This window comes from Bos taurus, chromosome 17 (assembly GCF_002263795.3).
Source record: "Bos taurus isolate L1 Dominette 01449 registration number 42190680 breed Hereford chromosome 17, ARS-UCD2.0, whole genome shotgun sequence".
In the NCBI taxonomy this organism is placed as follows: domain Eukaryota; kingdom Metazoa; phylum Chordata; class Mammalia; order Artiodactyla; family Bovidae; genus Bos; species Bos taurus.
Window position 1 is genome coordinate 61,926,456 of NC_037344.1, and position 24,196 is coordinate 61,950,651.

General features: G+C 39.5%; 1 protein-coding gene and 1 non-coding gene across 9 annotated transcripts in view; both read left to right on the plus strand.

Moving 5' to 3' along the window:
- HECTD4 (HECT domain E3 ubiquitin protein ligase 4) overlaps window positions 1-24,196 on the plus strand; it is a 170,620-nt gene that overhangs the window by 72,275 nt on the left and 74,149 nt on the right. For 6 of the 8 annotated variants that reach the window (XM_024977763.2, XM_015475527.3, XM_010814059.4 and 3 more), the window contains 11 exons: window positions 4,936-5,128; window positions 8,511-8,669; window positions 14,636-14,749; window positions 15,491-15,631; window positions 17,765-17,997; window positions 18,369-18,514; window positions 19,304-19,374; window positions 20,005-20,110; window positions 20,701-20,821; window positions 21,480-21,608; window positions 23,562-23,686. In XM_024977763.2, coding sequence (XP_024833531.1) covers window positions 4,936-5,128; window positions 8,511-8,669; window positions 14,636-14,749; window positions 15,491-15,631; window positions 17,765-17,997; window positions 18,369-18,514; window positions 19,304-19,374; window positions 20,005-20,110; window positions 20,701-20,821; window positions 21,480-21,608; window positions 23,562-23,686 — 1,538 coding nt within the window. The remainder of the gene's footprint in view (window positions 1-4,935; window positions 5,129-8,510; window positions 8,670-14,635; window positions 14,750-15,490; window positions 15,632-17,764; window positions 17,998-18,368; window positions 18,515-19,303; window positions 19,375-20,004; window positions 20,111-20,700; window positions 20,822-21,479; window positions 21,609-23,561; window positions 23,687-24,196) is intronic. The other 2 variants (XM_010814058.4, XM_010814061.4) reach the window with 1 other exon arrangement.
- Window positions 14,265-14,412, plus strand: LOC112442096 (small nucleolar RNA SNORA79). Its single transcript, XR_003030114.1, has one exon. It is a non-coding gene; the product is annotated as a small nucleolar RNA SNORA79 (small nucleolar RNA).

The following is a 24,196-nucleotide window of genomic DNA, read 5'->3' on the forward strand; positions in this document are numbered from 1 at the left end:
AGTAGGGAGACCAAGTTGAGAGGCTGGATGGTCACTGGACTTGAGGTGGTGGCTTGGGCCAGGAAGGGAGCCAGAGGGAAGCTTCTCGTCATCACTAGCTGTGTGCTGCTTCTCACTCCTCCCAGGCTCTTCCCGCTCCTTTCAAAATCGCTAGTAGCTTTTTCATCCCAAAGAAATGCTTTGCTAAGTATAGAGGTTCCCAGATTTACTACTTGGGCACCAAAGCTGAGTCCTCTTTGCTTCTCACGGGTGCTTTATCAGGTTTTCTTTTCAATATTTTCAAAGTACTTAAACACAATAGCATGACTTTTTTTTTCTTAATTTAGTCATTGTTTTTCTTATGGAGCCAGATTGGGCAGTGCTTTTGAATGCCAAGTGATTGATTTTTTAATCTGGATGCCTTTGAAGGGTCATATTTAGAGTTGTGCAACATAAATAGAGCTACACTCGGTAAACGTGAATCTAGCTGAAGGGTGGGGGTAACACACTGTGGGAAGATGTGGATGTGTTCAATTTTAGGCGACATAGGCTATTCTAGCTGAAGTGCTGGGGAGTGGGAGGCAGTTAGAAAAGTTGTGCTGAATCCCAGTAGCAAGGATGGGTCTGTATATAGCAATGTAGGAGTTGCCATGGAGAGGTAGGATTGGATTTGGGTCAGGACGTGTGTGCATGCTGTCGCTTCAGTCGTGTCCGACTCTTTGTGACCGCATGGATGTAGCCCGCCAGGCTCCTCTGTCCATGGGATTCTCCAGGCAAGAATACTGGAGTGGTTTGCATGCCCTCCTCTTGAGTAAGGACACAGATCTGTTTATTCAGCAGAGCTTCAAGTATTTACCATGTGCTTTGTGAGTGCTGGAAATGAGACAGTGAACAAGGCAGGCAGGATCCTGGCTCTTGGGGAGCCGGCATTCAGCTGAGGTGGGGTGGAGGTAGAAAGTCAAATAATAAATGAATTAATGAGTAAGATCATTTCAGAGAATGGTAAGTGCTGTGCAGATAACATGACTGGATGTTGTGCTCTGGCTTGTCTGGGGCGAGTAGGAGAGGGTGGAGGGGATTCTTCTTTGGTAATCATGGAAAGCCTCTTTGAGGAGGTGACTTTCTATGTAAGACCTAAATGATGGGAAAGAGCCAGGCACACACAGGAGGATCTAGGGACAGGGTGTTCCAGCAAAGGTTTTAGAACCAGTTCAGTTCAGTTCAGTCGCTTAGTCGTGTCCGACTGTTTGCGACCCCATGAATTGCAGCACGCCAGGCCTCCCTGTCCATCACCAACTCCCAGAGTTCACTCAGACTCACGTCCATCAAGTCAGTGATGCCATCCAGCCATCTCATCCTCTGTCGTCCCCTTCTCCTCCTGCCCCCAATCCCTCCCAGCATCACGGTCTTTTCCAATGAGTCAACTCTTCGCATGAGCTGGCCAAAGTACTGGAGTTTCAGCTTTAGCATCATTCCTTCCAAAGAAATCCCAGGGCCGATCTCCTTCAGAATGGACTGGTTGGATCTCCTTGCAGTCCAAGGGACTCTCAAGAGTCTTCAACACCACAGTTCAAAAGCATCAATTCTTCGGCTCTCAGCTTTCTTCACATTCCAACTCTCACATCCGTACATGACCCCTGGAAAAACCATAGCCTTGACTAGTCGGACCTTTGTTGGCAAAGTAATGTCTCTGCTTTTTAATATGCTATCTAGGTTGGTCATAACTTTCCTTCCAAGGAGTAAGCGTCTTTTAGTTTCATGGCTGCAGTCACCATCTGCAGTGATTTTGGAGCCCAAAAAAATAATGTCTGAAACTGTTTCCACTGTTTCCCCATCTATTTGCCATGAAGTGATGGGACTGGATGCCATGATCTTCGTTTTCTGAATGTTGAGCTTTAAGCCAACTTTTTCACTCTCCTCTTTCACTTTCATCAAGAGGCTTTTTAGTTCCTCTTCACTTTCTGCCATAAGGGTGGCGTCATCTGCATATCTGAGGTTATTGATATTTCTCCCAGCAATCTTGATTCCAGCTTGTGTTTCTTCCAGCCCAGTGTTTCTCATGATGTATTCTGCATATAAGTTAAATAAGCATGGTGACAATATACAGCCTTGACGTACTCCTCTTCCTATTTGGAACCAGTCTGTTGTTCCATGTCCAGTTCGAACTGTTGCTTCCTGACCTGTATACAGGTTTCTCAAGAGGCAGGTCAGGTGGTCTGGTATTCCCATCTCTTGCAGAATTTTCCGCAGTTTATTGTGATCCACACAGTCAAAGGCTTTGGCGTAGTCAGTAAAGCAGAAATAGATGTTTTTCTGGAACTCTCTTGCTTTTTCGATAATCCAGCAGATGTTGGCAATTTGATGTCTGGTTCCTCTGCCTTTTCTGAAACCAGTTTGAACATCCGGAAGTTCACAGTTCACGTATTGCTGAAGCCTGGCTTGGAGAATTTTGAGCATTACTTTACTAGTGTGTGAGATGAGTGCAATTGTGTGGTAGTTTGAGCATTCTTTGACATTGCCTTTGTTTGGGATTGGAATGAAAACTGACCTTTTCCAGTCCTGTGGCCACTGCTGAGTTTTCCAAATTTGCTGGCATATTGAGTGCAGCACTTTCACAGCATCATCTTTTAGGATTTGAAATAGCTCAACTGGAATTCCATCACCTCCACTAGCTTTGTTCGTAGTGATGCTTCCTAAGGCCCACTTGACTTCACATTCCAGGATGTCTGGCTCTAGGTCAGTGATCACACCATCATGATTATCTGGGTCATGAAGATCTTTTTTGTACAGTTCTTCTGTGTATTCTTGCCACCTCTTCTTAATATCTTCTGCTTCTGTTAGATCCATACCATTTCTGTCCTTTATTGAGCCCATCTTTGCATGAAATGTTCCCTTGGTACCTCTAATTTTCTTGAAGAGACCTCTAGTCTTTCCCATTCTATTGTTTTCCTGTATTTCTTTGCATTGATCTCTGAGGAAGGCTTTCTTATCTCTTCTTGCTCTTCTTTGGAACTCTGCATTCAGCTGTTTATATCTTTCCTTTTCTCCCTTGCTTTTCACTTCTCTTCTTTTCACAGCTATTTGTAAAGCCTCCTCAGACAGCCATTTTGCTTTTTTGCATTTCTTTTCCATGGAGATGATCTTGATCCCTGTCTCCTGTACAGTGTCATAGTTCATCAGGCACTCTATCTATCAGATCTAGTCCCTTAAATCTATTTCTCACTTCCACTGTATAATCATAAGGGATTTGATTTAGGTCATACCTGAATGGTGTGAACCAGAGGTGGGGTCTAATCCTAAGCAGACTCCCATTTAAGTAAGTGGAGATGGGAACCAGCAGATAAGAGGAACACACAAAGAGGGCAGGAACTGTTGACTTTGCTCATTAGAAGAGTCCCTTACACATAGGTACATGTTCATGTTGAAAAGAAACAAACCAGGATTGTATTCTACCGCTGAGACTGAGGCAGGACAACGCCAAGGTTTCTGGCAACCATGGCACAGCCTACACAGAAGACAAGGAAAAGCTTGATGATTTTGGTTTTAGGTTCCTCTTGACCATCAAGAATGTTCACTTGTTAGAGGGAACTGAGTTAAGTAGCTGTAAAGCGTTAAGAGGCAGAGGTGAGGAAATAGAAACAGCATTTTCAAACTCTAAGAAACCTTTTGCTTATCTTTCGTGAATGTCTCGTAAAAGCCTCCCCCACCAGATCCATCCACCTCTGGGAACCTTGCCTGGCTGTGCTCCTCAGTTTGCTTTCTCTAGCCTCTTCTCTGTTACCAACTTTTCACTTTGGACTCCTTCACTGCTTTTTGTTTGCTTCTGGAAGCCTGTCTACTTTGCACTCCTGTTCTTTCTTATCTCTATTTCTGCCTCTCTTCACTCATGGCACCAGTTTCTGAGACTCCAGCCAGACCCAGAAGTCTGGTCTGGAGCGGGCAGTGGATGAAGAGGCTGCTTTAGGTATATCTGAGACATCTGACAGTGAATGGAAGTTGAGAAGAGGGATGGTATTGCAATGGGCCGCCAATGTTTTCTTTAAGATCTCGGAGACCTGTGAATATTTGAAACCAAAAAGAAGGACATCAGAGAGGGAGACTGTGAGGGTGAAGGGGGCAGATGGGAGATAATTGAGGGGGCAGTTAGAGAGGAGGCGGAAATGCTTCTTCCTCTGAATTAAGAGGAAAAGAATAAATGAGGCTGAACACCAAGATTCTTGAGTGGGAAGAGAGACAAGTGGGAGCAGCTTATAGTAAGTGGTCTGGATCTTTTCAGTAATAATAAAAGGCAGGTGGTCTGCTTAAAGCCATACTCAAAATTTGGTGGAAGAACTTTGGAATCACCGCCCCAGAGCTTTTGCTGGGTTATAATCAAACGATGAAGGAAGAACTGCCAAGTACCAGCAAGGATCCAGTTGAAGCTGGCATATATTTTTAGCAGACAGAGTCTGCCTTTCTCTACTGTTGCTCTGCCAATCCCCGAGCAGCTGGGGCTAATGTTGACTGCTGTTATTACAGAGTTTGGATTTTAGCCACTAATTATATTTCAAGAAGATATAATCCTCATGGCTGTACTTAATAGTAAATCAAGACCTGATTGATTTGTTTTCCTCTCATCTTACTTGTACCTGTCAGAAGCTTGTAATTAGTGAGAGCTGCCTGTGGAATTCAGTATGAGGAATTTTCATCAACAACCCTCGTAGAACCTATTAAACTTGGCTCATTACTTTTAAGAATCTGGACTATTAAAAGTGAAAGCTCTCAAACATCTCATAGCTTCCCTTTTGTTCTCAGCTTCTGTAGAGCAATTAGGTTTTGTGGTGTACACCTACTCAGGTACAATTTTGGGAAATGCTTTTGAGTAACCAGGTGACAATAATACACTTCTGAAGGAGAAGTTTGCTCACTGAATGGAAACAGGTTCCATTTAAGACCTTCTTTTTCTTTAAATATTAGGTGGAAAATGGTGTATTCGTAGCCAACCCGCTTCAGGAACGCACAATTCTAATGAGAAAAGAGGGCGAGTCTGCAAAAAGCATTAATGAGATGCTCCTGAGCAGACTGTCCCGTTACCGAGCCTCGCCGTCCGCAACACTGGCTGCCCTCACCGGCTCCACCATCTCCAACACCCTGAAAGAGGACCAAGCAGGTCGGCTGCCCTTCGCTTATCTCATGTTTACCTTGTACAGCTTCATTCAGCTCTGTGCATGTTTTGAGAGTATTATCTTAGAGCAGTTTTAGGTTTGTAGCAAAATTGAAGGTACAGATTTTTTGTATACCTCCCACCCCTACATGTGCACAGCCCCCCTTATTATCAGCATCCCCCACCAGCGTGGTGCACTTGTCACAATCAATGAACCCACCAAGACACATAATAATCACCCAGAGTCCACAGTTCACCTTAGGGTTCACTCTTGGTGGTGGTGTACATTCCATGGGTTTGGAAAAATGCATAATGACCTGTGTGCATCATTATTGTATCACATAGAGTAGTTGTATAGCCTTAAAAGTCCTTTGCACTCTACCTATTCATCCTTCCCCACCCCAAAAACCCTGGCCACCACTGATCTTTTATCGTCTTCATAGTTTTGCCTTTTACAGAATATCATATAATCAGATTTATACAGAATATAGCCTTTTCATATAGGCTTCTTTCACTTAATAATATATGCCTTTACAGTTCCTCCATGCCTTTTCATGGCTTGATGGATTCAGCTTGTGGTTAGTGCATGCTGCCTGTGGAATTCAGGCAGTACTTGTTATTGAGCTCTTACAGACTTACAAAGCAGTTTGCTTTACATAGTTCACCTTTTTGTGTCCTTCCAGTCATTGTTCTTTTTTTTTTTATTCCAAGCTAACACATACTGTTGGCTGTGAACATGAATTAGCAAGAATCTGTAAGAATTCAACACAGCTCTTTCCTTAATTGTAAATACTTTGTCATTACTGTTAGTATAAATTATTTTCATGTTTAGTATATGCTTCATGAATGTAAAAAATTCACATTTAACATCATCTTCACTAAATATGGGCTTCCATGATGGCTGGGATGGGTAAAGAATCTGCTTGCAGTGCAGGAGACCTGGGTTCATTCCCAGGTCAAGAAGATACCCTGGAGAAGAGAATGGCTGCCCACTCCAGTTTTCTTGCCTGGAGAGTTCCATGGACAGAGGAGCCTGTCAGGCTATAATCCATGGGGTTGCAAAGAGTCAGGCAGGACTGAGCAACTAACACTTCCACTTTCACTAAACATATTCTCGACCAAGCAAATAAAAGGCAAACCCTCTACAACAGAGACTGATTTTTCTGGACTTTGGCATTTAGTGTTTGCACTGTAATATTTTGAAATAGATAATGTGTTTACAGAGTTTGAAAGTGAAAACAATATAAATGGTACATGCAGAAAAATCTTACTCCAGTATCCTGGTGTATTCTGTTATTTGCCCCACCCTGCCCCCTATAGGTAGCTCTATTTATTAGTTTCTATTTATCCTGGCAGAGTTGTTTGTTTTTTTTTTTTTATGCAAAGAGAAATTAATGTAAAGATAAATTTATGTATTTTTATTGTTCTTCTTTTCTCAGTAAAAGGTAGCCTTCTAAACACACTGTTCTGTACTTTTAAAGCAGGAATCCTTAACTAGGGTAAAAATTCAGTGTTTCATAAGCATCCTTTCCCAAAGTTTTAAATAACATAGTATGTGTATCATCATAATTTTCATCAGAGTTTCACGGTCTCTTATGACCACCCCCAAAAGTCAAGAACCATTATTCTTGGAGAGTTTTCATATTACATATCAACTACATGAATTTATGACAAATCATGACCTGTAGTAAAAGATAAGGCTAGAAAAAGATGCCATGTAGAGAAAAATGATCTGAATAAATATATGTTTAATGAATTTAATGCAATTTTATGTTTTCATCCTTTTATAAATTGAAATGTTCAGAAAAAATATTTGTGATTAATTCTTTGTGAGACTATAAAATTTTAAATATTTATTAGTCCATATTAGAATTTAAGGATAATATTTTACTTCTATAGATCTCTATTATATCAAATACAAGTTAGAAATTTACTAATAGTTATTATAACTTGGGTCTGTGGATAATTTGAGTTATAGGCAATACTTTGTAGAGAGCAGTCCTTATTACCTAAATAAATGTTTTCTTGATAAGCTGAAGGCTTGATCTGGGTTTGTCCCTTGGAAGAAAATTGAATCCTACCTGCACAATAGAAATGCTAAAGGAATGTTTGTTACCTAAGAAAATATGAGTGATATCAAAAAGAGGACTCAGTAGGCGAGGTATATTTAGTTCCTCTGAAACTATTACTTGTATTCTAAATATGTGATCTCAATCATTGTACTTTTATGCACATTCTTGATGTATTTATTTAAACATGATGTTACATAAAAATTCATCAGTAATAGGCTAAGTGAATTTTTGACAATTATTCAACATTCAGAAGGTCTAGGATTTTTTATTCTGTGGTAAACTAATACCTCTTACTATGTTAATAAGATATGTCTATTAAAAAAAATCTCAGTGAAAATGTTATGCTCACAAAGTTGCTAGCTTTTTAGGGTTTCATACTTATGGAAATTTATGCTACTGGATTTATGTCCTAAATGAAGAATATATTTATTGGAGGCTTGAAGTTTTAAAAAATGGAATTTAGAACCACAAGCATTCAAAGCAATGACAGATTAGATTTCGCTTGTCTCACTTTTCTAATCTAAACCATCTAAAGATAATTTTATGTCTATGTAGGCAGTTATATTTTATACCCTGACAGCTTCCTAGGTAAAACACTCTGATTGACTTTCTGCTGCCGTCATCAATCCTCACTAGACTAATACTTCAGTTCACCCTACGTTTTCATATCTGCCAGTGAGTAAGGGAAATTAAAGTACATTTTATACCTTTTAATTATAAACAATAATTATTTTCTTAATGATAGTTTATGTCACTGATCCTAAAAAAAAAAAGAAATAAAATGCATCATCGGTTATAAATCCTGCAGGCATAAAATTATTTTGTGATAGATACTGTGAAAGCTTTTATTAACTGGTTATGGGTTGAAATTTCTGGCTGATTCCATGTTTAAAGCTGTTTATAATGAATGAAATATCACAAGCCTATTAAGAATTTGTTCTATATAAAATGAAAAGATCTCTACTGGAGGACAGTTTCCTAGGGGGAAATATAAACAGTAGGATTCTTCTTTTATTTTGAGATTTAGTCCATGTGAGGATTCATTCCTTTGAAAGATTTTTTAGAGCCATAAGGGCATATTGAGTACTGGGAACACCTTTGAGAAATGTTCAGATCATAGAACCAGGGGGCTTGGGGCCAGGCTGTGGAGCTAGAAGATCATTATTTTTGCCTTAGCTTATTATTTTTTGCTCTATTTTCTGAATCTTAGTATATCCTTGCTAGAATTTGGGGCCCCCTTGTCATACTCTGGTTTGGTAATCAGGTTAATCTGTGTGTCAACTGTTGTTACTCACCATTTTCATTCCTTTTACCAGCAAATACTAGCTGTGGACTTCCTCTAAAAATGCTTCGGAAGACACCCATTTATACCTGTGGTACATACTTGGTGATGCTGGTCCCACCTCCAGGGGGATCAGGCAGTTCTGCCACCCGCTCTCTTTTTGGTGGAACAAGTGGTTTGTCGTCTTTAAAAAGTAAGTGAACTTTATTTATGGCTCTTTTCCCAATTTGTCTCCGACTCTGAAATATAAGGTTTTTCCTAATAGTGATTTTGCACTTACTCTCTTAAATGTTTGCAAAAGCTCTTTGATAGCAACAAAAAACCCTATCAGTATCATCATAGGCTAGGAGGAATGAAAAATAGAATTTTTGTAGATGATGTAATAGTATACTTCTGAAAACTATTGTCCTGTAGAATTACTCAGAATAATAATGAGGTCAGAAAGATCTTAGGAAATAAAATAATCTGTCATCACTTTATTTATTGATGACACAGCAAGAACACTACCCACCATAGAGCTATTAAAATAAGTCTGTGAGAGAACGAACTTATGGTTCTTGGGGGGAAGGATGGGGGCAAGGGATAGTTAGGGAGTTTGGGATAGACATGTACACACTGCTATGTTTAACATGGATAACCAGCAAGGTCCTACTGTATAGCACAGGGAAGTTGGCTCAGTGTTATGTAACAACCTAGACAGGAAGGGCGGAGAAGGCAATGGCACCCCACTCCAGTACCCTTGCCTGGAAAATCCCATGGAGGAGCCTGGAAGGCTGAAGTCCATGGGGTCGCTGAGGGTCGGACACGACTGAGTGACTTCACTTTCACTTTTCACTTTCACACATTGGAGAAGGAAATGGCAACCCACTCCAGTGTTCTTGCCTGGAGAATCCCAGGGACGGGGGAGCCTGGTGGGCTGCCGTCTATGGGGTCGCACAGAGTTGGATACGACTGAAGTGACTTAGCAGCAGCAGACAGGAAGGGAGTTTGGGGGGAAAATGGATACGTGTATACCTATGGCTCAGTCCCTTTGCTGTTCAGTTGAAACTATCACAACATTGTTAATTGGCTATACCCCAAATACAAAATAAAAAATGTAGAAAGCAAAGGTCTGTGAAATGCCTCCATTTTAGGACACATATGTGTCTCTGAAATGTTAAGCAAATAATGTATATGATACAAAATAATGTGCAAAAATTCATTAGTGTTAAGTGTACATATATTTTTATAAAAGAGGGAGGTGTACTATCATGATTAAAGTATAACTTACATACCATAAAATTTACCCATTTAAAATATACAATTCAGTGGTTTTATATATTTAGAATTGTCCAACCATCACCACTATCTAATTATAAAACATTTCTATCACTCCAAAAAGAAATCCCATACCCATTAGCAGCCACTCCTTTCCCCACCCCCTCACCCAGCCTGTGGCCTCCACCAGTGTGCTTTCTGACTATGGACTTATCTATTCTAGACTTTCCATATATGTGGAATTACGAAGTATATGTGCTTTTCATTTCAGTTCAGTTCAGTCGCTCAGTCGTGTCTGACTCTTTGCGACCCTATGGACTGCAGCACGCCAGGCCCCCCTGTCCATAACCAAATCCTGGAGCCTACCCAAACTCATGAACATTGAGTCAGTGATGCCATCCAACCATCTCATCCTCTGTCGTCCCCTTCTCCTCTTGCCCTCAACCTTTCCCAGCATCAGGGTCTTTTCAAATGAGTCAGCTCTTTGCCTGAGGTGGCCAAAGTATTGGAGTTTCAGCTTCAACATCAGTCCTTCCAATGAACACCCAGGACTGATCTCCTTTAGGATGGACTGGTTGGATCTCCTTGCAGTCCAAGGGACTCTGAAGAGTCTTCTCCAACACCACAGGTCAAAAGCATCAATTCTTCATTGCTCAGCTTTCTTTATAGTCCAACTCTCACATCCATACATGACTACTGGAAAAACCATAGCCTTGACTAGTCGGACCTTTATTGGCAAAGTAATGTCTCTGCTTTTTAATATGCTATCTAGGTGGGTCATAACTTTATTTCCAAGGAGTAAGCATCTTTTAATTTCATGGTTGCAATCACCATCCGCAGTGATTTGGGAGCCCCCAAAAAATAAAGTCAGCCACTGTTTCCGCATCTATTTGCCATGAAGTGATGGGACCGGATGCCATGATCTTAGTTTTCTGAATGTTGAATTTTAAGCCAACTTTTTTACTCTCCTCTTTGACTTTCATCAAGAGGCTCTTTAGTTCAATTCTTCATTTTCTGCCATAAGGGTGGTGTCATCTGCATATCTGAGGTTATTGATATTTCTCCTGGCAATCTTGATTCCAGCTTGTGCTTCATCCAGCCCAGTTTCTCATGATGTACTCTGCATATAAGTTAAATAAGCAGGGTGACAATATACAGCCTTGACGTACTCCTTTTCCTATTTGGAAACAGTCTGTTGTCCCATATCCAGTTCTAACTGTTGCTTCCTGACCTATATACAGGTTTCTCAAGAGGCAGGTCAGGTGGTCTGGTATTCCCATCTCTTGCAGAATTTTCCACAGTTTATTGTGATCCACACAGTCAAAGACTTTGGCATAGTCAATAAAGCAGACATAGATGTTTTTCTGGACTCTTGCTTTTTTGATGATCCAGCAGATATTGGGAATTTGATCTCTGGTTCCTCTGTCTTTTCTGAAACAAAGCTTGAACATCTGGAAGCTCACAGTTCATGTATTGCTGAAGCCTGGCTTGGAGAATTTTGAGCATTACTTTACTAGCGTGTGAGATGAGTGCAATTGTGCGGTAGTTTGAGCATTCTTTGGCATTGCCTTTGTTTGGGATTGGAATGAAAACTGACCTTTTCCAGTCCTGTGGCCACTGCTGAGTTTTCCAAATTTGCTGGCATATTGAGTGCAGCACTTTCACAGCATCATCTTTTAGGATTTGAAATAGCTCAACTGGAATTCCATCACCTCCACTAGCTTTGTATGTAGTGATGCTTCCTAAGGCCCACTTGACTTCACATTCCAGGATGTCTGGCTCTAGGTGATTGATCACACCATTGTGATTATCTGGGTCATGAAGATCTTTTTTGTTCAGGTCTTCTGTGTATTCTTGCCACCTCTTCTTAATATCTTCTGCTTCTGTCAGGTCCATACCATTTCTGTCCTTTATTGAGGCCCATCTTTGCATGAAATGTTGCCTTGGTATCTCTGATTTTCTTGAAGAGATCTCTGGTCTTTCGCATTCTGTTGTTTTCCTCTATTTCTTTGCACTGATTGCTGAGGGAGGCTTTCTTCTCTCTCCTTGCTATTCTTTGGAACTCTGCATTCTGATGTTTATATCTTTCCTTTTCTCCTTTGCTTTTTGCTTCTCTTCTTTTCACAGCTATTAGTAAGGCCTCCTCAGACTTAGTGACTGGCTTTTTCTTAACTGAAACATAATGTTCCCAAGTTTCATCCATGTTGTAGCACAAATCATTGCTTCATTTCTTTCTATGGCCAAATCATATTTGATTGTATGGATATACTGCATTGACATTTGAATTCTTTCTGCTTTTTGGCTGTTTTGAGTAATGCTACTATGAGCATTCATGTACAAGTTTTTGTGTGGACATGTTGTCATTTCTCTTGGGTGTATGTGTGAGAGGAAAATTCTAGGTCCTGTGGTACTTCTGTTAACCTTTTGGAGGGACTGCTGAACTGTTTTCCCGTGGCTGTACCATTTTAGAGGCTCATTAGCAATGGTTCCAATTTTTCCACATTCTCTCTAACATTTGTTATTTTCCCTTTTTGTTGTTCTTGTTGCTTTACTAGCCATCTTAGTGGATATGAAGTAGTATATCATTGTGGTTTTGATTTGCATTTCCCTAGCAGTTAATGATGGAGAAGGCAATGGCACCCCACTCCAGTACTCTTGCCTGGAAAATCCCATGGATGGAGGAGCCTGGTGGGCTGCAGTCCATGGGGTTGCAAAGAGTCAGACATGACTGAGCGACTTCACTTTCACTTTTCACTTTCATGCATTGGAGAAGGAAATGGCAACCCACTCCAGTGTTCTTGCCTGGAGAATCCCAGGGACTGGGGAGCCTGGTGTGCTGCCGTCTCTGGGGTCGCACAGAGTCAGACACGACTGAAGCGACTTAGCAGCAGCAGCAGCAGCAATTAATGATGTTGAACATCTTTTCTTGTGCTCATTGACTTTTTGTATATTCTTTGGAGAAATATCTATTCAAATTCTTTGTCCATTTTAAAATTGGGTTATTTGTCTTTTTATTGACCATTAATCATCTTAAACCTTTTTATTTAGTTTCCTTGGCATGGTTTTTTCCCCCACTCAATTGAAATTAGCCCCACTTGATTAAAACAGGTTTTCATGGTGCCATTTTTTCGTGAGGATATAGCTTACTCAGTGATTCTATTTTAGACCAACGAATGAATAAATGCTGAAATTCCTTCTGTGCTCTCTTCCACAGTGGTCACTGTGGAGGCTACTCTGTAAGTGGAGTAAGAGCTCATAGTCTGGTTAGGAGAAATGATGTCGGTGTGTGAAACAGCTAGAAAACGAAGCACGATGCTGTTTTCTCTGCCTGAACCGTGGGGAGCAGATGTAAATGCTGCAGAATCAGAGACAGAAAGGGTCATTGTCAAGTGGGGTAGAAGGGAGACACTTCATGAAGTTTTGAGTTTGTCCTGAAAAATGGCTGTTATTCATGTAAGTGGCCACATGGGGAAAGGCATATGCATGGGAAACACAATGAAAAAGAGATTTGGAGAAGACCATTTGTTGGTGTGCAGGACAGAACAATAGAAAATAGAAAAGAAACAAAGAGTGCCATTTAGATCACAGCTCAAGTCAGTCGTGATGAGAATCTGGATTACTAGGGTGATGCGACTAAAAGCGAGAAATTTGAGAGACACTGCTCAGATTTTCTGTTGAAAAGTGGGGAAGAAAATAACATCAGTAATAGAGCTAGCCCATCTGCCACAGCAGCCATTGAAGAGCAGTGACTATGGCTCTGTGCTACCCCCTAGCCAGGGGCCTCAGCAAGGGCCACCAGATGACCAAGAACAAGAACAGCCCCACCAGACATGATGCAGAAGGTGTGCACCTTTGCCCCTGAGGAGCAGCATGCCATGGTCTCCCAAGAACAAGCAGGCCCTCAAGTTCATCAAGAAAAAAGGTGGGGACATATATCTGTGCCGAGAGGGAGAGAGAGAAGCTGAGTAATGTCCCGGCCACCATGAGGAAAGCAGCATCCAAGAAGGACTGAGCCCCCTCCTCTCTGTCCCAATAAAACCTTTTCAGGAGAAAAATTAGCAGCTAGCATATATGTGCTGGTGTAGATCCTTGACGTATTTTTTAACTCACTTAATCTTCACAATAACTGTATAAAGTAGATACTTTTATTATCTCCACTTTACACGTGGGGCAACTGAGAGGTTCAGTAAATTTGCCAGGGTCACACAGAAGTGGTAGAGCTATAATTCAAATTCAGAATCCTAAAGTGCATGCTTGTCATCACTGCACTCGCCTTTGTTAAGGGAAAAGGCCAAAATCTCTCCAAATTTTAGAGCCAGTGCTTGGAAGGATAGCAACTGACTTGTGTTTGAACACCCTCTGACCTTTATTGAGCACCAAATGTATGTAAAGTATTTCTTGTAAATATTGCTACTTTTTGATGTTAATGATCATAACCCCTCTTGCAATTACCCTTTTGACAATCTATATTGAAAAAACCCGTATGTAAAAGTTGCTGTTTTAAAAACACTTTCAAAAATATACTTCACTTTGATGGCTGTTCCTCTTACCGTTTGGAGCTCCGAGTAGTGGGATTTTAGTCCATCGTGCATCTAAGCTGACTTCTCTTCACTCTGGGCACCATGGGGATGAGTTGGCTGTCCGTTAGTGCCTTCTGAATTTTGCGGAGTCAAACAATTGGGAAAAAAAAAGAAAAAAATATGATTCACTACATTGGAAGAGACTTTATGACAGGGTTTTTTTTGTGTGTGTGATCTTAACATGTGTCTTTTGTCTCCTCACTGTTATACCAATAGACAACCAAAACAAGATGTGATTTTGATGAAAGTCTTTATATTAAGAGGCTAAAATTTAACTCACCATCATTCATCTCAAGGCTTACTAAACTGTTTGTTTCCGAAGTCCTGGCCTCTAGCTTGGTGTATAATATTTCGGATGGTCAATTCACAAGTCGTGCCGACCTCATAGATGCTGCTGGAAGCTCCTTGGGGCGTGGTGCTCTTGTACCAGGATTGGGTAAGAATTAAAAGCCCACATTTATTGTCCTTGGAAAAATTCAAAATTTTAGCAATTTCTCTCAAAAAGTCTTGCCAGTTCTCTATGGTATTCTAGTTTCCTTGAAAGAATTTTTTTATGCTACTCTTTAGTTGTGAGGATTAATATAAGAAATTGTCATATGTGAAATTCCTCTGCATAAATTATGGTTGAAGATACTGTCCGTTATAGGTTATATGATGATCCTATAACAAATTTTTCTCAAGTTCATGCTGTAAAGAAACTTCTTTCCCCTAAGGGTTTGGTATACTTCTTATTGTTAGAAGATGAGCATTATGTAGTATATTGGATATTCTGTTTGCCTTGGCACCTAGGAAACTTGATTCTGAGTTTAGGGTTCAGTTACTAAGGCTTTTACTGCGTGTTAATGTTAACTAGTCCTATTGTACCTGAGTTTTAATGTAAGCTACTTGAATCCTTTTTGGAGTTGAAAAGGTTACAATGTAAGTCACTGACTAAAAACTTTCTATTCCTTGAAACTATTCCATTCTCACATATGAGTTAAGCCAAGTAGACTGAATCCTTTGAGCCCCAGTCTACTGCTTTGCCATCTCTGGGGAGCATCCTTGCCCTTCTACTCTTTAGCAGTGCTTATGAGAAGTATATATCCAGCAGTGATAGTTGTATAAAGGTATATATATATATATATATATAAGTATATATCCAGACATGATAGTTGTATAAAGATTGCTCTTTTTGCAGGTGCCTGTTATGATACAGTGAACAACATGCTGTGGACATGCTCAAATGACTATATCGATCAGTGGTGTAATCCTGGGAATCAGGCCTTCCATTACGTCTGCCAGAGACTTGGAGTCAGCCATATCATCACTGAGCCCAAAGGTGGGTGCACTCATTGTCCTATGGGAAGAGATGCTCCCCCGGGAAATAAGAGACAGCACAGCAGCAGTGTAAGTGGGAATGTACCCCAAGCAGCAAAGTGTGTCAACAGCCTTCCCTCTTCAAATTTAGAGTTTAAAATTCTTGTTATCTGATTGGTTTATGATTAAGTAAATAAATAGAGCTTTTGAGGTGGTCCACAGACTTTTTTTAAAAGGAAATTGTTACGACCCTTCTGAATTGTCAAAACTTTAGTACAGAAATTCATTCTTTGTTTGTATTTGGCATGGGATTATATAATGTTATGTTTTGTTTTGTTTTGCTTTAAAAATAACTTACTTATACACAGACTTACAATTTGATAGAATATCCAGCAAATGACCTTTAGATTTCTTAATATTAAAGTTGTTAATATTAAGAATTATTAACTTAATATTAATTTAAAATCTCATGACTTCAAAGTCAACTACAGTGGTATGTATGGAGTAGTGAGTAGCTCAGCAAATCCTCTCTTGATAAAGCAGTGATAAAATGAACTGAATTATCACAAACAACTCTTTCTACAAAATTAAAATACCAACTAAAAAAGTATTTCTAGACTCTGGAAATTGACCAAAGGGATATAACAAATTCAGAAGCAGTATTCATTAAAACAAAAAACCCACTGAACTTAGGCTAGAACAGTAGAAGTCTGTGGTGTTCTTAGCTGGAGATACCCCTGTCTCCCACCGTAAGCTTGATCAGTGCCGTAATTCTGGCAGGGTGGGGCAGATCATGGAAGCCAGCAGCTTTGCTGCCAGAAGGGGCTGACTGATTTGGAGTGGAGCATGGGAAAAACTCATGCTCAGCAGCAGTGTCAATAACAGTAGTGGTCTTGGTGGCAAACAGAGACAACCAGTGGCTTAACTAGCCTGAGGTTGTGGTCCTGGTTAGGGCAAGCAGCAAACCAGTAAACTAGCCAGAAATTTACTGGTGAAATTTGGGTAATGAGAAAGCTACAAAAAGACCTTCATAAGCTCCCCCAAACATCTGAAGAAGCCAGAGAAGGCCCAAACTGTTCACATAGGCCTGGCTGAAAATGAGCCGTCATACACATGCAGAAATTTGAGAGGGTCCAGCAGAAGGTGAAAAGCATGGAAGAGTTTAAAACTGCCTAAACTTTGTGCTTCCCGCATAAAACATGATCCATCCAGGGTGGAAGTCGTACTAGCTCAGGGTGTTGGAGCACAACCTGTGACTCAGACAAGGTTATTTCCTACCTACCGCTAGGAAGATAGCCTTAAAAAGAAAAATGAGAATAATAAAAATAAACAAATGAAAGAAAAGAAATAGTAAAATAGAAAGAAGAATTTTTTAAAAAGTGAGCAGAGAAACCAGTAGCTAAACACTGCAGGCAAAACTCAGATATTAGATTTAGAAGATGAAGACTTTAAAGCAGCCTTTATAAATACATTCAGAGAACTAAAGAAAACCATGTTTAAAAGACTAAAGGAAAGTATAATGATCATAATTATAAACAAATAGAGAATTTCAACAAAGAGTTTATTTGTTTTAAAAAAAAAAGAACTAGTTGGAAATTCTGGATTTGAAAAGTTCAGTGACTAAGAAAAAAAAATTATTAGAATGGCTCAACAGCAGATTTGAGATGGTCAGAAAAATAATCAGCAAAGTTGAATATAGGTGAATAGAGATTTTTCTAGAAGAGTTACCAGCATGGAATCTAAGCTGATATGGCCTGAATTCACATCCCAACTCTACCATTAGTATCTGTGTGATCTCAGGTGAGTTACTGACTCTGATTCTTGAGTCACTTCTCTACAAAACAGGGCTGAAATAATCAAAGTTGATAGCGATATTGTAAGGTAATACATGCAAAGCATTCAGCCCATTGTCTAGCATATAGAAGGACTCAAAAAGTGGTAGCTACTTACGCTTTTTTTAAAAAATGGAAATTCCCAGGTGTTTTCACCCCAGCACTCTGTGGCAAGGAATAGAGTTCTCCAGCAGTAGTGGCAGAGATTGGAGCCAAATTAGTCTCTTCTAGCGTGCATGTACCTTTTGTAAGTGAGAGGTATGTTCTGTGGTGACCACCCACAGAGATTTCTTTCCTCACAGACTTTCCTTTTCATCTTCTAGAAGAGGCTATAACCACGAATGAGGTTATAAACCAATTATTGCACCACGTTGGTGCGATGTGCATACACCAACTCAATCTTCTTGCTACCAACCCCAATCTTCCAATCACAAGTGTCTTGGGCAAACAGCATCCCATTGAAGCACACCATCTGAGCAGTATTTGTGACATTATGGAGAAGGCCATGGTTAATGGAGACACCTGTATTATACGCTGCATTCTTGTTGTCTTTCAGGTAAATATACTGTTTTGAGATAATTGAAATAGAGAAAAAGAAACACAGACTCTGGCTTCCGTCAGCTAATTTCTACCAGGATAAAAATATTATCACATTCCTGTTTTGGAACTTAACCACGTTCTAATCCTGTAATTAGAATAACCATCATACTCATTGCCCTGCAGTTAATGGAATATTGCTATATGTAGCTCATTGCAATTAATACATGTAAAATATTTAATTATACCATTACACAATAGAAGAGATTGTGTTTAAAAATACACCTCGGTATTTATTCATAAGAATAACTAGCCTGTTCTTTCTTCATAGGGATAATTTTATTCCCAGTAGAATTAGCATTTTCAGATATACCCCTTCTGTTTCTGTAGGTGGTGTTTAAATTTTTCTTCAGCCCACAAACTGAAAGGAATCGAGACATCATTCGACGGTCAGGATTGCTTCTTTGGCAGTTGTTGATGGCACCCAAAGATCAAATTTGCCCTGAAATTCAGAAGGAGGTCTGCCTTGCCATCAGGTAATCAGCACAATTTTCTTAGTGCTCTCTACCAAAGGCTTCTTCTGCGCTTCATTGTAATTGTCCCTCTAGGCTGTTAGCCTCCCATGTCTCCTGCCCCATCCCATAGTCAGGACCTCAGGGACTCAGACGTTCCTCATGTATGGATCTTAAAATAGCAAAAGAAAAAAACAGTCCCTATAAGTAGATATTTTGGTGGTTTGCAAATAGATGTTCTTCTCATTTTGGTCAAAGTGTGGCAAGGTGGTTAAGAAACAGGCTTTGGGGGACTTCCCTGGTGGTCCAGTGGCTAATACTTCACACTCCCAGTGCAGGGGGCCCAGGTTTGATCCCTGATTCGGGAACTAGATCCCACATGCTACAACTATGAGTTTACATGCTGCAACAGAGTCCCACGCAGCCAAATAAATTAAAAAAAGAAACAGGCTTTGGCATCAGGCAGACCTGGATTCTAATCTTTGCTCTGCCAGTTACTTCTCAAATGGTTTTCTGCTACAATCTACATCTAGCTGGCTTCACTACAGTGATTTTGTATAACTCAGTTCTCTCTAACTGGTTCAGCATCTAGCCTCAGATAAGTTATCATTTTGGTAATTCACAAATATGAGGAGTGGGATCCTGTTTATCAAGACGGTCATTGGACTGAATCACAACAGTAAATTTAGGTTCCACTGCCTTTTTAGTGGTGAAACTGTACTCAAAATGGCATCTTTAATAAAAATTTTAAAACTTAGAGTTTGGATATTCTAGAACACGTGTTTAAAAACTTCAACTTTTCTGTCATTTCAGCTCTGGTTTAAATATCTTGTACCCAGGTGAAACTGAAATCAATAACTTACTTAAGCTGGTCTTAACAGAAGGTGAGAATTATCCTTTAATTACCCTTGAAAAACCATCCTTTTTTTGTCCCTAAGGAAATGACTGAATTTTATTTTTTTCTTCATATCTGTTAGCATTATTTTTAAAAGTGCACATATGCCAACACTTAAACCAGATTGAAAGCAGAAACCATGTTCTATATATTGTCAAGCTTTGTAAACCTCTTTCTAGCCCCACTGTGTAGCATAATGTACCTGGTTATAGATGGTCAAAGAACACTAAAGATAATGATTTCTTGGGATTTCTAAGACAGTTGTTCCCCTACACATTAAAACTCAACTTTTAAAGTTAGACTCAATGACAGCAACAAAACTCACCTTGTTAAGAACACTCTGCATTTATAAGCAACATTAAAGAATTAGAAGTTTAAAGAATTAGAAATCGCACTTCATGAAATATCAAGACAGTAACTCCACTTTAATCAGGATGTACTGGTTAAAGAAAGTCTGATTGGTTGTGATATAGTATTTGCTGCTGTTGTTTGTCTTAGTACATATGCCTGGTGCCCCTCAATTGTCAACAGTCTTCTCATTTACAAACTTTAAAAAAAATAGTATCAGTTTTCTAAGCATGGTTGTTAAGATAGTTTATGGAGCTTTGTTCTGTGCTAGGAGAGAGAAACAGTGGCCTCTCCCAGCTGCGGGATGTGATCCTCACTAATTTAGCTGAACAACTTCAAAACAACCGATTCGGCAGCGAGGAGGAGGATCATTACAGGTGATGTGATGTGATTCACTGCTAGCCTTTTCTTAGTGTTTTCCTCAGTAATTAATTTACACTTAAATGTGTTTGATCATCTTGAGTCTCCTGTAATATCTTTTGCTATAATTAGCATGTTAAGTCTAAACTGTGGATCCAACTGAAAGATAAAAAATCCCACAGTTGCCCTAATAAATGATAATAGCACATTTCAGTTTTATGAGTGAAATAACTTGAGCCTGGCAAAAAGAGCACTTGGCGGAAGTAACAGGTGGAGGTTATTTAGGAAATGTTGGTAAAGGGCATCATCTAATTGCTGGTCTATGAGAGGCTGGGAGGTGTGGCTAGAGCTGGTGAGTAGAGGAAGATGTGTCTCTGCTATTCATAAAATACTTGAACTAGGTGCTTGAGTACCATTGTATTTCCATAAATTTAATTTAGACAATATATCTAGTTGTTAGCATCATTACTAAGTAAGATGATTCACTTACAGAGCCAATGAATTTTTCGTATCTGCTATTTGTCATCTTGTACTGATTGTGTAAGTTTTATCCTTTTATTAGTTAACCATCAGTATCTTATTGTTACATTTTTCCTACATTTTAAAGACTAAATGATGAACTTTTACACTACATTCTGAAGATTGTTGTACGAGAATCCTGTATCTTAATCACCAAGTGCCAAACTGTCTCTAAAGATGATTTTCAAAAACTCCTTTCAACTGTGCCTGTAAGTAAAAATGTGTTTAATGAAAGCAAAATTATATCAAGTGTCCTTGTTTTCATTTTACCATTTTAAAGTATGTGTGTACACACATACTTATACACATACTTTTCAAGGATAGACTTAATTGATGAAAGTCAATGAACAGCTGTGCTTGTCTTAGAAATGTAGAACTAGACAAATCCACTTAGAGTATTTTCTCCAAAGACTTTATTCCTCCAGCTTAAATATCTTAATGCAATAAATTGTTAGACTGAATTTGGATGTTTTCATTTTGTTTAAAATCCTGGGGATTTTCCTTCTATTAATTTTTAATTTAGCATTGTTTTCTAAACCAGCAGTGATTTACAGAGACTGATAAGAACCAAAAGATTCTTTTAAGGGTTTGGGTAGAGTCTTCTGTCACAGAGATGCATGTGAGGGGGAGGGAGGAAGAGGAATTACTTATTAAGAGGCAGAAGTTCAAGTATCAGAGTGATTAGTGAGCAATGTATAGCAGAAGGCAGAAAGTTATGATAAATGTATTGAAATAAGTTACCTGAGAAACTAACTTGGTCTGTTTTCTGTACTTTCTCTTTTGCTTCCCTTATCAAAATCTTTTAAAAACGTGAGCCCTTCTTTCAGTACAGTTTAGATCATTTAAATGCCCTTATTTGTATTAAAGGCCGCATCCTCCTGCCTGCGCTATCTGATGGCAGTTCAGAACCACCTTCTCAGTAACACTATTTTGATTAAGCCTGATGAGAATGATGACAGTGACAACTCCTTGCAGGGAGAGACATTGAAGGTACAGGTAAACACCAAGCTTTATTCTAACGATGCTTTCTACCCAATGTGTAAAAGCACAGCTTAACTGGCTAAATTTCTGTCTTTGATGATGTCAGAGTTCACCGTGTGGCCTATATTTTTGTGTGAGGTAATATTAGGTCACTCATCTCATAGATTTTTATGTCATTGCACGGTGGTTACCATATTTGTGACACTCCCATAGTGTGTCATCCATGAGCTCCTGTCAGTCTTTTTGTGGCTTTATTTTCATCTGTTTTTAAGAATTGGCACTTAACAAGTGATCTCATATGCACCTGAAAAGTTTAAGTATAAATATATGTATGTATATATAATAAATATAGGTAAATGAATCTGGGAGCGTAACATTTTAAACAGTTTTGACATCTTGGCTGGTTTATTGTGTTCTCTTGATTCAGATAACTTTAAAAAGGTGATAATTTTCTCATACTCCTTATATTGAATAATTTCTGAACCTATAGTTCATTTCATTTTTGGTACTTATTTTTAAGTTAGCTTCTGTATAAACTCAATAATTTGTTCCCACATGACAATTTATAGCAATCTACAGATTTTTTTTTTTTAGTAGCCCTGGTTGTTATAATCTTGACAGGTGCTTGAGGCTGTTGTTTGCATTGTTCTTCAGAATTTCAACTTCGTTGGGAGAATTGGAGAAATTCATAAGAACTCGATTTTTCTTTAAAATGTTGACTAAAACACATTGAAAAATTAACGAAGAAAGCTATAGCTAAAGATAAAAACCACTATAGTTTGCCCTTTTCTTACCCTTTTACACACACACACACACAAACACACATATAAAAGGGTTCATACATCTGCTAGCTCATATTTATGGGTTTTATCTCATTATGTAATCAGTTTTTAAACAGGCAGAAATACATGAATTAATCATTTAAATTGATTACACTTAATTTGAAAGTGCTCTAATTTCCTAATCAGTATGAAGGGGCCAAAGCCTCTCCCTTGTGAGGCTGCTGTGAGAAATAGAGCCGAGGCCTGTGCAGCGCCTGGATGCGCTGCAGCCCGCAAGTAGTCAGCAGATGAAGGCTGACAGGATCTCATGTAGTCAGTTCAGAATGCCTTTCTCTTAATGATCAAAATGTCTAAATAATACCCCCAAAAGACCCCAGAAAATTCCAACAACAAAAAAACAGTGTTTTTATTTGAAAGACTAAATGTTACAAATCCTGAACTCCTGGAAGGAAATACTCCCGGTAAAGGCAGAATAGGCTGGCTTGTCTAGGAATTCTGGGGAAAAAACGGATACACATTTCACCTGAAGGGTTAGAGTGGTTTGTATTTTTTTTCCTAATAGGAAATAACTGTCAACTAAACATTTCTATGATCTTAACTAATGTTTCTTAACACGTTATTCAGTACTCGTACTCCCATGAACTCTCTAATAGTTATTCTTAATGTTTAATAGCCTGTAACTGCCTGCTACTTTCATTGAATTTTTAAACTTGCCTGTTTTCAAGTGTAATGGTTTAAAACGTTAAGTAAAAAGGTCACTTGCACTGTTTCAGAATGTTGTGTTTTTGTCTCATTTTATTCACCGCCTCTCCATGCACCTTTTGCTGTTGTGTTTTTCTCTTTAGCTATCCTCATCCTGCCCACGGCATTCTTCCACCTGGACAGTTTCTGGGCTGGTCACCGGGAGCTCTCCTGTGCTGGAGGGGACGGGAGAAACGCCTTTTCTCCCAGGGACTCAGTGTGCTCCCCGTGAAATACTGCGTATTTCTGTCAGCACTCCAGACCTTAGCCTCCCAACTCAGATTGTTACTTGCCATCCTTAGCGGAACGTACTGCATTGGGCTTACTCTGAACACTTCATTATTTAATTTGGAAATGCATCATTAAATACATCATTTTGTGTTGTCATTGTGAGTATATCGTCATCACAGAGCTTAAAAATAATTGTGTGATGTTTCCTACCTAGGAGTTAAAGGTCAGTATTTTGGCTCTTGCTACCCAAATCCTGACTGGATGTGATGAAGTGTTGGAAATGCTACAGCAGGTCACAACTGCCCTCATAAATAGTGACATACCCGACCGGGAGCAGAGGTGAGGACTTGGATTGTGAACTGTGGCCTGCTGCCCTTCAGGAAGAATTTGCTTATGAAAGCGAAATCTTTTAGAACAGAACATCACATGCTCACTTAATTCTGAGGCGTTTTTGTGAGACCAGGTTGGAATGGCAAGTGTTTCAAAGCCAAACACAGTTGAAATCTTTAATGGTGCTTTTAGGGAGGAGTGGGCTAACAGCCATGATCTGAGGGCTGCAAGGTATGGACACCGTCCTCTCTGACACATGGGTCTTCTGCCACCCTCGTCCCCAAGTTGGCCTTTCCTTTCATTGCCTCACTCAGCACCGTGTGTGCTTAGTTTCCTTGTGGTGAATACTCTAGAGAGGAGGAAGTGACTCAGTGACACAGAAATAACTGCTCTGCAAAAGACGATACTGACACAGTATCCCGAGAATTTACTGTAATTTTACTTCTCCAAATACAGGAGTGATCTATTCAGAGGGTAAATCTCTCTTTCCCCGTACTAAAGCTCTTTCTCAGTCCTCCC